The sequence below is a fragment of the Typopeltis vanoorti genome, chromosome 16, assembly GCF_054136105.1.
Source record: "Typopeltis vanoorti isolate ZY-2024b chromosome 16, IOZ_Tvanoo_1.0, whole genome shotgun sequence".
In the NCBI taxonomy this organism is placed as follows: domain Eukaryota; kingdom Metazoa; phylum Arthropoda; class Arachnida; order Uropygi; family Thelyphonidae; genus Typopeltis; species Typopeltis vanoorti.
In genome coordinates this window covers 100,768,931-100,781,261 of record NC_143564.1, presented here as the reverse complement: position 1 = coordinate 100,781,261, position 12,331 = coordinate 100,768,931, and the positions used below count along the sequence as shown (strand labels likewise).

Below are 12,331 nucleotides of genomic sequence, written 5' to 3'. Positions count from 1 at the left end.
AACCAACTTAAACAACCAACACCCCAGAATCAAATTCACCCTGGAAGAGGTGTTACAGACCATATAAAAAATTGGCATCCCTTATCCGCTCTACTAAAGACCAACCTCCCTCCTTCCCTAGACCTACCTGTTGTATACCATGTCCCTTGCAGCTGTAAGCTGTCCTACTTTGACCAAACAGGCAGGACAGCAAATATCAGAATTTCAGAACACAAGGCCTACATCCGTTTTCACCAATACAGCCACTCTGGTCTTGCTGACCATGCGCTGGATACCTGCCATAGAATACGGTGGAAGAAAGCCAGGATAATACACCGTAGCAATACAGATATAAAAGGTTTTTCATGGAATCAGCTTCAGCCCTAAGAAACGATCCAAACCTCAACAAATTTGGCTGCATGAGATTTCCTCAAATTTGGGAACCTACATCAGAAGACCTTCAGCCCAATCGCCCAAGAATATCAACATTGCCCACTAGAGGGCACAATCAGGACTTTAGGAGAAATAATAGCTTCCTACTTCTTCCTCACTTACTGTTTTGTTGTGCCTGCGTGCACGTGTCTTGTACTTAAGTTCTTGAAAATGGCAATTGAAAATTTAATGAAAATGGTTCTTGAAAATTTAAGTTCTTGAAATATTGAAATATATTAAAATTTATTTTAATGTACATCCTAGTATGTTGTAATTTCCTTAAATTATATAGTGAAAATGCATAACCAACGTCTAAGCCTTTCCACGAGAATTACCTCTGTAGTCAGTATGATCGAGTACCATAGTGGCGTTCCCCTTATCTGCTTTGGTGATAACTATTTCTTTGTTTTTCTTCATTTCCTGTAGAGACTTGTATTCACTATTGGATATGTTGGTTTTTGGTGGTCTTACTTTTGTGAGAACACAGGCTACATCCAATCTGTTATCGTTGGCAATGTGGTTTGGAAGGTGGGGAATCTCGGGTTCAATCTGGATCATTGATTCCTCGGCTGTAATTTCCTAGGAGCAATAGCGAAGTTCCACGTGACAGAGCGTTGAGTGTTTCAGGCTTCAAGATAACAGAAGAAAGATTAACTACTGTGTTCATTTGTAGTTTTGGTTTGGACGTCGAGTTCTTTTTTATTTCATGGAATCATTCTCCATTCATGGAATCAGCCTCAGACCTTAGGAACATGCCAAACTTCAAAAAATTGGATGCATGAGACTGCCCCAAATTTGGGAAACATGCATCAGAAAAACTTCAGCCCAAACCTTAACACCTAATATAGTCCACCTGGGGACACCATCAAGACTTTAGGAAAACAGTAGCTTCCTCGCTTCATTTCTCATTTGCTGTTATGTAGCACTTGCGTGCACGTGTCTTTATCTTAAGTTCCCATGAAGACGGCAAGTGACATTGCCGAAATATTGGAAAGTATATATTAAAGTTGATTTAATTTATATTTCTAGAATACGCTGTCAATTCCTTAAGTATTTAATTATCAGGAAAATGATTTGAAGTAAAATTAAGGTTAAGACAAGGATGCACATTATCTCCACTCTAATCCTTCATGGATCACATTATGAAAGAAAGTGGAATTAGGCCCAATATTAGAATTAGACATGTCAAACTCAGTTCTTTGCTTTATGTAGATGATGTTTTAATCCTAAATACATCTAGTGCAGGTCTGCAGGATTCTCTAATTAATTTGAATAACAGCTGTAACAAATCTGGCATGAAAATCAACAATTAAAAGACCAAAACTATGAAAATAGGCACTTCAGTTGCATTCTGAATGGAGATACTATAAAACAAGTAAAATATTTCAGCTATTTAGGCCCAGTTTTTAGTGAAGACGGCAGGTTAATCTGAAAACAGACAACAGAATAAGCAAAGCTGGTATGGTGAGTAGCCAAAAGACCAAACTAGCAGTATATAAGACAATTTTCAAATTAGTTTTAGATATGGATCTGAAATTTGGGATAGAAATAAAGCACTTGATCAAAAACTAGTGTTCAGAGATATGAGAGTTCTGTGAAAAACTGGAGAAGTGAACTGATGGCATTAATAGCAGAATCACATTAAAAACGAAGATATTCTAAAGGAACTTGACATTATTAGCATTCAAGAATGTGTCAGTAGAGCTAATCGAAGATGGTATGGTCACTTAAATAGAAATGGGTGGGAAAAGGTTAGCAAAATTGGTGTTTGATTTCAAGAAGGCAGGAAAGAAACCCAGAGGAAGAGCAAGGTCTAGGTGGATTGATTAAGTCAGAAATGCTTTAGAAGCATAAAATGTCAGAAATGGAGTTCTGATGAGTAATAGCTAATTTGGAGGAAAATTTTTGATAGGAGATTAATAATACTTATACCTAATAATGAAATGCTATATATATATATATATATATATATATATATATATTGGTATTTTGTATGTGCAGTGAAGATATTTAACATTTTCATCAAAAAAATACTTAAAAAAAAAAAAATTATGCTAAACTACCTCATGAATCTGAAGATGAACTGGTTTTCTGCTGAATATGTAACGGATAAATATATCTTGAACCTCTTCCTGGCGAACCAAGAAGTTCCATAATCTTTTCACAGGCATTGCTGCATGATGATTAGATCTATAAAGATAATATTTTAATGCATATAATAAAAAAAAGTGGGAAACTTGCTTCTCTTTAGCAAGTAATTCTTGATAATAATTATAAGCATTAATAGAATAATGTTTTTCTAAAAGAAAAAATTTTCCTTTCATATCTAAACTATAGTAACTCATATGACATAATACACTTATAGTCATTTGGTTGACTAGTGCAGTTCCATGGATGGTCAACAAAGGCATGATAATATAAATTATGCCATAAAATAATTCACACAAACTATGATAACAGTATATATTTATCGTTATGGATGAGTTCAAGTGATGAATTTGTTAGTGTTGAAAGTTGGAAATAATTTCTAAGGAACAGATGCACTTTTAAATGGGAATCAATATTCATACACATCGACTTTAAATGCACTTCAAATATTAAAATAAGCTGACTCATTTATAAAAAAAATACATCTATGTAAATCTATGTGATGCATACATATAATCGATTACATAGTTAGTCACATGGTATTTCTATATAACTGTAAGTGAGGTAATGCAAAATTACATAATAGCTGGCTCTCACTATGACAAATGCATAACAGCCATACAGTGGTTTGCTATAAGGGATAGTTTTCTATATTGGATTTATTTAACATAGCACTGTTGTACTGGTAACTACTATAATCAGACAGAACACCTGTAAAGAAAATCTTGATATTTAATTGTAAAATTTTTAACTATGTTTCACAATCTTCAGTATAGAAATGGACCAGCAAATTTTACAAATCACAGAAAAATTGTTAAAAGCAATATCAAAGTAGCTACAGTAAGGTAACAAGAACAGTCAACAATTTTTTTAACTAAATATTATTATTATGTGACACCTCCAGGGAGTCCAAAGACTCATTGAGGGAGAGCACCTACTCTACAACTCTCTGTCTCCACCACTCAATCCAACTACAATGAACTGCAACTACACCAACACCATCTACCACCCATCATTAGTATTTTCAGAGATAATCACAAACATACATACTCACAGCAGGATTTGAACCAGCAGCCTTTTGGCTGGAGAGCGGATACACTAAGCACTCGGCCAAACAGGCCAGCAAATTTTATATATACATATATATATAATTAAACAAATTAAGAAAGATTAGCAGCTTGAAAAAGTATTATCTCCCAAGAAACTTATGTGGAAAAGCCAGAGTTTTATTTTTTTTTTTAGTCTAATTTATTAGTATGTCAATTCACAGCATGCCAAATTTTAAAACATAGCACTGCTGTACTCAAGTTTTAATCAGAAATTTTCAGCAGTTTGTTATAGTGAGTCAATTGTACTAAGGAATGTAACAGCACACATTATTAACAAATTCATCTTTCAAGGCATATAAGACTGTATGATATTAGCAAAACTGAAATGGACAATATAATTAATTAAATATATTTACAAGATGAATTTTTTTTTTTTTTTGTACAAGAATCAAAGATAACACAAAAATTTATGACCACTCAACAAAGGAATAGGAGAAACTGATTTTATTTTTCAATATTTTTTTATTTTTTTATTTTTAAATAAATCCCATGGATAAATTTGCAGTGGTGTTCACTATGTAAGTGTTCTCAGAAGTTTTAATTATAATAAGTTCCACCATCATACATGAGACCATAAAAGAAAAAATACTAAATTCTGTTTAAATTTAGAAAGGGATATCTGCAAAATGAGACAAATGTGAACTGTGCAACAGCTTTCAACATTTTATAAAGGGTTAGAAAGAACACTATTAATTTCTCAGTTCAGCAATAAGAATTTGGTGCTTATAAATTTATGAAACTTAGAATTAAAACTATTGCTGGTACTTTTACCTATAATATCAGAGTACATGGAAAAAAAATAGCTTATTAAAATTGGTTGTTACTGTGGACTTCAGAGTACAAATCATGGCTTAATAATCCTTGTAATGAAAAAAAGCCAGTTTTGTTTCCTGATTTATTAAAAGCAAACAATGGCAAAGGACACAGTTCTGAAAAGTTCACACACTCAAAATCTCTAAATATATTAAATGAAAACATTAATAGTTGATCAACTGTAAGCTGAGAGAACTGAAAGACTTAATAGCAAATGGCACTAACTTATCATTTTAACATATGCCTTTTAAAATTCTGAATGGAATGTGAGGAAGAAAGTTTCTCTTTTCATTGTAGTTTGATCAGTTTAAAAGACTACTCTGCAATTTTAAAAATATCATTACAGAAATTTAATTAATCTAAAAAGAATTGAATGGAAAATTTTCAAACCTGATGATAAGGCATAATTTCATTTTAAATGGACAACTATTTAACTTAGACAAGCAGTCAGACATGTGGCCGACGGCACAGGAAATTAGAGAATATATATTATTTTTGAACTTTAATTATATAGGGTAATACAGTATAATTTCAGCCATTTAGGCACAGTTCTTAGTGAAGATGGCAAATTAAATTTGGAAATGGACAATAGAATAAGCAAAGCTGGTATAACAGGTAGTCACCTAAATATATTTATATGGAATAAGACAGAAATTAGTCAATAAACCAAACTAGCAATATACAAGCCAGTTTTAAAAGCAGTTTTAGTTATATCTGAGTTTGATTAGAAATAAAGCACTTGATCAAATAAAGACCACAGATGTGAGAGTTCTGAGAAAAATTACAGGTCTGAGCAGATGGCATCATGGCAGGATCACATTAAAAATAAAAACACGAGAAAGGAACTTGACAATGTTTGCATTTAAGAATGTGTGAGCAGGGTGGTGATATGGTCATGTAAATAGAATGGGTGAGGAAAAGTTAGCAAAACAAGTGTTTGATTTCATGATGGCATCAAGAAAAAGATCTGAGGAAGACCAGGGTATAGATCAGTATTTCCCAACGTTTTTTGGATCATCCTCCACCACAACGCCTCAAAAGTTTTGATGCCCCCCACCTCGTGATGATGGTGAGTGTTCTGAGTACATCAGTGATGCAGTGATGAATGAAATATCATTTTCTAATTGGCCCCCAAAATATTCAAATTATGCCCCATGTTGAGAAACACTGGTCTAGATAGATCGATTACATCAGAAGTACTTTAGAAGATCAAAATGTTAGACATGACAATACTGAAGTGCTGACAAGTAATAGGCTAATTTGGAAGAAAATTGTTGATAGGAAATTAATAATAATCTAAACATAATCGTGCAGTGCTGTCATAGCGGCATGTACATATTGAAAGTACATATTAGGAAATAGATGAACTGTTATAAAAAAAAAAAAAAAAAAATCACAAACAATCAAAATACCTAAGATAAAGACAAAGCAAAAAATCGGTATCATAATGGAAGAATGACTAAAATTTTTAAGAAAAAAACATTTTAAAGTATTTCAATAACTACACTGGTATCCAGAAGCTAAGGACGAAGTATATGATTTTACCTGTATGTGAAAATGTTTTCACGCCTATAGCCAAATGTGAATATACATTTATTAACAGCATACTAATAAATTATATTACCCAAAACAATGTGTTATAAATTTCATATAAATTAAAGTGAAATATGTTTTTGGCAAAAGTTACCAATTTCCTAAGTGTGTAGTTAAGAATTAACTATGTACATTAACCTTTTAACTGTTTAACCAGTATGACCCTCCTTGCTGAGTTATTTGCACAATTATAAAATATTTTATAATAATATGAATAGTTACTATAATGTATTACACATTTTTGCACTGTTTTCTTGTATAAATTGAAGTCACTGAACAAAACTGTTATATAGGAATTTTATTTTCAAGTTAGAGATGTCCAAAATTTATCTTGAAATTTATTTGTTTATTCTATGTCAAATAATGTCACGCACAACTTAAAGTGAGAAATACCTCCCCAAAAATACTTCAATACTTTAATAGTGTGTGGTAATTTTGAAAGCAGGGATGTACACATAAGGCTATGCCACATTTGGCACACATATACTAGCTCTCTTTTCTTTTTCTTTGCCCCCAATGTGGTATTTGAACACACATGACAATGCCTAGTGGGATTTGCTTTCAAATCACCCTGGAATCACTGCACTATGTGATCGCCTGGCTCCTATTGTCAAGGACAGCTCTAATAACATTGTGCATGGTCTCACAATTTTTTACGAAGATAGCGGCACAAAGCAGACAGAAGCTTAAAAATTAGTTCCTTCTAATCCTAAGAGATGGCACTATAAGCCTGCTCAATTCAAATGCTTTCACAAACTAAATTAAATGAGTATTACACATTGAAAGTTCAAATCGAGTTAACTCGATCGTAGCAAGGTCGCCATTTTTTTCTGCACTCGAGTTAACTCGACCATAGCAGTTAAAGGATTAATGCACAGGACTATGTGAAGAGACATTTCAGTATGGAATATGCTCATCCCGAACTGTGATGCAGCTCTTACATCTTTGTACTATGTTTAGTACCAAGCTATTCAGGAGTCTTGAGGCAAACTGGCTCAATCTTCCTTCAAGCAAAGATAAGACCTTGTTTGTTTTCTGGAGAGGAATTTTGAGCAGCAATGCACCTCCCTATTGTGTCCCAAATGTGTTCTATGGGGTTGGAATCGGGAGTGTGCTGACCCCTCAATTTGATCAATTGAGTACACTATTCCATTGATGTCTTGTACAATTATTACGGATAGAACACCACTGAAAATGTGTTCTACGATGAGTTGTAGATAAAGAGATTCAGACTACAGGCCTACCTGTCGCAGACATCTTGCCACAGGTTGTCGAGATATCATGTACCTATTCTTGAATGGAGCCCACATGCAAGCCAACCTGCCGCAGTGTGTTGATTACATTTTGCTGTTATAACCAAAAATCTGTCTTCATGCTATGTGGTATACTGAGGGCAACCTCTTAGTGAAAGTCTGGAACATATTGCTTTGTTGTGAAATGCAGCCCAGACCTAGATACAATATTATGTGACATTCCAAACTCTGGAAATATCAATAATTCTGCAGCCTTCTTCAAGCGTTCCAATAATTCTTCCCCATGTGAAATCATCCAGATGATATCTTTGAGAGATTACAAGACATCCAAGTTTGCAATTTTATTCCTTCACTGATTCATCTGAATTTGTAGTTATAATCTTCAGAAACAGTGTCCATCTGTAGGTTTCGGAAACCAGTATATATAACAGAGAACTTACAACAGTAAAGATTCAAGATAATCTACAAGATATTAACAAACTAATTATCAACCCAAAACTGCAAATGCAAAAATGGAATGCTGGAAATTTGTAATATACTGAAACTACATCTACTGGTGGAAAGAAAACCATTAACAGTAAGTTAGGAGCAGGTAAAAAAAAAAATAATAAATAATAAAAATATAAAAATAAAAAAAAAACAGCTAACAACTATCAGAAAAACAGGTTCTTATACTAAAAATTTAGTATAAACTAAGTATTATTGATGATCAAGTTTATTCCTAACAAGCAACAAATCAACACACAAAGTAATTCATAAAATAAACAGACAAAGAAGGTAAAAAAAAAAACTTAGAAAATTCAGTGATAAGGAATTTTGCACTTGGTTAGACAAGGTGGTACACCTGTTGGAAACTTTTTATAGATAAATGACTTCTCCTATTGCTTCTGCCTTAGTATCTCCATGTTTGGGTCTGCCACCCACTGACAAGACCTCAATAAAGGTCGAAACCGGTCTGGGTAGTGGCCCTTCCTTTAATGCATAGCAGTATACTTGTCCGCAAGGAGATGTACTTTGCATTATGGGAGATACTGAGACAAGGAGTGATGAGAGCTTGGTCCACCTTTGCTTGGAGTTGCACCACCTTACCTCAGTCCTGAAGATATTTTCAGGCACAAACTTTACTTGGATAAAGGATTAAACTAAATTAATTATTTACAGAAATTGTTTGGGAAAATGAGGAGAAAGGGTAACAGCTAATAATAAAGTAGCTGCTACATTTTTGTTTAGGACATTAACACCATATTCTAAAATACAGATATACAAATTCCCATGTACAGAAGACAAAAAACTAAGAAAAGTGATGACTAAGATATCCCAATTAACAATTGTTAACTGGGATATCTTCACAATGGTTCTGGATAGAAGAGTATACAAGGGATTTGAAATAGATTGCGATCACTATTTAGATATGAGGAGGAAAACATGAATACACACTGAAAAGAAATGCAAGGAAGTCTTTAAAAAAATTCAAGTCAAGAGGCTTTTAGATGTGGACTGTAGACTCAGCTATCTGAATGAATGTTATTCAAGAAAAAAACAAAGCCAAACAAAGAGTTTGAAAGCAAGCACAATCTCTGAAGAAAATATTGATTCATCCTGCAAAGGATAAAGTGTGGCAGAGTTGTCTGGTAGAGGTAAATTTGGACTTTGGATTCAAGAAGTTAAAGAAGCAATCTCGCAAAAGAATATAGCATATCTAAAGTGTCTATGAAATATGTCAGGAGTGCACAAAAAATACAGAGAAAAGTGTAAGAATGCCATGCTGTGTGAAAAAGTATCTTAAACAAGTCATGGGAAGACTCATAACCAGGGATGAATATTCAGGATGTGCTAGGTGTGTGCAGTACTCATCCACCAAATAGCACTAACATATCATATTATATTTTTGTCTTCATTCTCATTAAAGATTCCCCTGTTTCCAGACTTTGAATGATTCCTAAAATTAAAGACTATATACTAATGCTTCATGAAAAGGACATTTTCAATGTGTAAACATTGCATCACATTTGCATTAATAGCCTGGGTGCATGTTCAAAATACATACACCATTGAGCCCTTTGAAAAGATGTACAGATGGTGCAGTGGGTCAAATTCTTAGCGTACTATAGTTTTAAACTGCTCAGAAGGCAATGCAGGTGAGCTATGAGACAATAGCACTTAGAGGCTGTGATCAGTTATTGCGTCAACCAGTTGAATTGAACATTGTCGTTTGTCACGAGTTGCTGTTTATTTTCTGAGTTTCATCTGTTTTGCGTGTGTGAAGTGTGAACTAATGTGGTACGCAAGTTTTTATATATAATATAGACAAGTTTTCCATGAACAATTTTCGATATATTTATAACTTTCTTTGCCCAGATTTACAATGGGGAAACAGTATTATAGTTGAAGGAGGTAAGCCTCATCCTCCTCTTCCAAATTTACTGATATCAAAATGAACAACGCTTTTAAGCAAAGATCTGAATAACAACAACAAAAAACTAAATTTATAATACACACAATTTTACACCTTTTAGTAATTCAGATATACCAACCAAATGTTGTTTTCTAATATACAGTATCTTAAAACCAACACATTGTCCACTACCCTGTGCAGATTTGGTTATAATTGATTCATAAATTAAACTATTCAAAGTTATTCTACAATTAATTGCATTAGACCAATTAAGATGAGCAGTGATGTGCTATACACTCTTAAAACTTTCATACATCGATAAAAATGCAATCATATGGTCAAACAGATGTGAATTTTGTACCACAGGTTGCATAAGCCACGACAGCATACCCAACTGAAATGGGCACATGATGCCACGAGATATATATTTTATCTCATTTACCTTTAAAAGGATTCTATGAGTTGTATTACAGCTAATATGGCATGTTATAATGTAAGCAACCGTATTTTTCGGTGTATAAGACACACTTTTTTTTCTTTGAAAATAGGTCTGAAAAACAGGATGCATCTTATACGCCAATACTCAGTATTTTATTACTTTCATTTCTGGAATTTTTCTCTGTTCTGAGTTACGCGATTTCTTTCTTACTTCCTTGCGGTATGTGAGAGCATTCCAGTTACGTAAGTTATGTATTTCAGTTACTGGAATACATTCTAGTATTCCAGTTATGGATAGATAACATTTGGTCTAGACACTCTGGCAGATGTTGAAGAAGCCTGCCCCGATGGTATGGAATCAGTTTCGTTCTCACAGAACAGAAGTTGTTCTGCGAGAACAACTTCTGTTCTGTGAGAACAAATTGAATTGGAATTGACTCAAGGAATTGAAAACTCAGTTAGCTGTAATTCCAGGAGGTCTAACTAGTCAGCTTCAACCTTCAGATGTCTGTATTAATAAACCATTTAAGGGATTTATGAAAGAGAAGTGGAACACTGCATCCAGAAGACTTCTGGATGCAGTCTTCAGATTTTGAGGTTAAACCATTAGGAAGAAGGAAGAGGCTTAGCATTTTGCAAGTTTGTGAGTGGGTCAAAGCTTCATGGGATGCTGTGAAAACGGAGACAGTGGTTAAATCATTTAAGAAGTGTGGCATTAGTAATGCACTCGATGGTACAGAGGACAATTTGTTTTATGAGGACTCAGATTCTGATTTAGAAGAGGTTTCAAGTGTCTCTTATTTAGCTCTGGAAATGAATTTCTGGGTGTTGACGAAGAAGATTAAAAGGTGGGTGCACTTTCCTAGTTAGATTAGGTATTTGTTGAAAGTAGACCTCCTTATTACTTTATATTTGAAATACTGTAAATTCATTAGAATATTCAGTGATAAAGTTTTTTTTCCTAAAAAATGTGTACAAAAAAAGGGGGGGGGGGTGCATCTTATATGCCGGCAAATACAGTACTTCACAAAGCCAAACTTTGCACATGAATTCTTTCTGCTAGTTTCAAATGCATTTGTTTGTTGCTAGTTGCACTGATGATGAAATACAAGGCATATCTTCAAATATATGTAATAATATTTAGAAACTATATAAAGCAAATTACCCTTTATTGTGTATATTTTAAATCATGTTATGTCTCAATCACAGGTATCTTTAATAAAGTAACATGTCCTTGAGATCAGGAACAGCATTCTCAAAGCAGAATCCATCAAATAGTTTGAAACATAACATGTTGAAAAAGAAAAAAAAAATGCACACTGTTTTATGAAATATAAATTCAGCATTTTCAAGGCTTCCTTAGAATCTCATAGGTTCATCTGGACAGATGACTACCTGACAATGATCCAAACAAATACTTATCTTTCTCAATTAAGAGTTTCAGAATCCATAATCCACCAAACTTGATGTCTTCTGTTTCCTGATACCCAAACAGAGGTAATGTTGCTCAGAACAAGAAATAACAAGAAAGTAATTAAATCCCCTAATGAGTCTTAATGATATCTGGAGGTATTTGTAATAATAATAAATAATGAATTTTAAGGAAATCCTACCTGAAAGGTGTATTATGAAATTCTAAAAGTGCTTTATATTTCAATATAGCAGGACCAGTTTGGGTTGTATCAACATAGCAACCAGGAATATAATTTGGAGGTGCACCTTCAAATGCATCCATGTATTCTTTTAAGTACTTTAACCAGTATTCCATACCTTTTAAGATTGCATGGATCATTGGACTAGTAACAGGTAAATCTGCAGAGGAGAAAAAAAAAACATATTGCAATATTTCAAGTTAATATAATAATTTATATATACTAACTAAAATGCCATATTACAGTGAGTACATCACTTGTATAGATGAATTTAAAATCAGCACCTGCCTCCCCATTGCTGTGTGTGTTTAAAAGTGTTCTACAAAGAGAGCAAATATTAAAATAACACTTACAACATGACTTGCATGAAAGAATTACTTTCTTAGAAATAATTTTTCTGTTTAATTATTTTTCACAGGCTTACTTATATTTCGAATATATTTATTTTGGTGAAATATATTATATTTCAATTTGTGCCAATATCCCATTTCCTTATAGTAATTTTTTCACTCTCAGCAA

At 33.4% G+C, this 12,331-nt stretch overlaps 1 protein-coding gene across 4 annotated transcripts in view; it reads right to left on the bottom strand.

The window, feature by feature from the left end:
• The window catches only part of Rbcn-3A (rabconnectin-3 alpha), a 984,230-nt gene that overhangs the window by 260,670 nt on the left and 711,229 nt on the right, over positions 1 to 12,331 (bottom strand). For all 4 annotated transcript variants that reach the window (XR_016549602.1, XM_090406519.1, XM_090406521.1 and 1 more), the window contains exons 44-45: positions 11,774 to 11,972; positions 2,475 to 2,601 (exon numbers count right to left, since the gene is read on the bottom strand). Coding sequence is in view for 3 of the 4 variants with exons in the window: in XM_090406519.1 (XP_090262645.1) it covers positions 2,475 to 2,601; positions 11,774 to 11,972 (326 nt within the window). In the remaining variant the exon portion in view is untranslated. The remainder of the gene's footprint in view (positions 1 to 2,474; positions 2,602 to 11,773; positions 11,973 to 12,331) is intronic.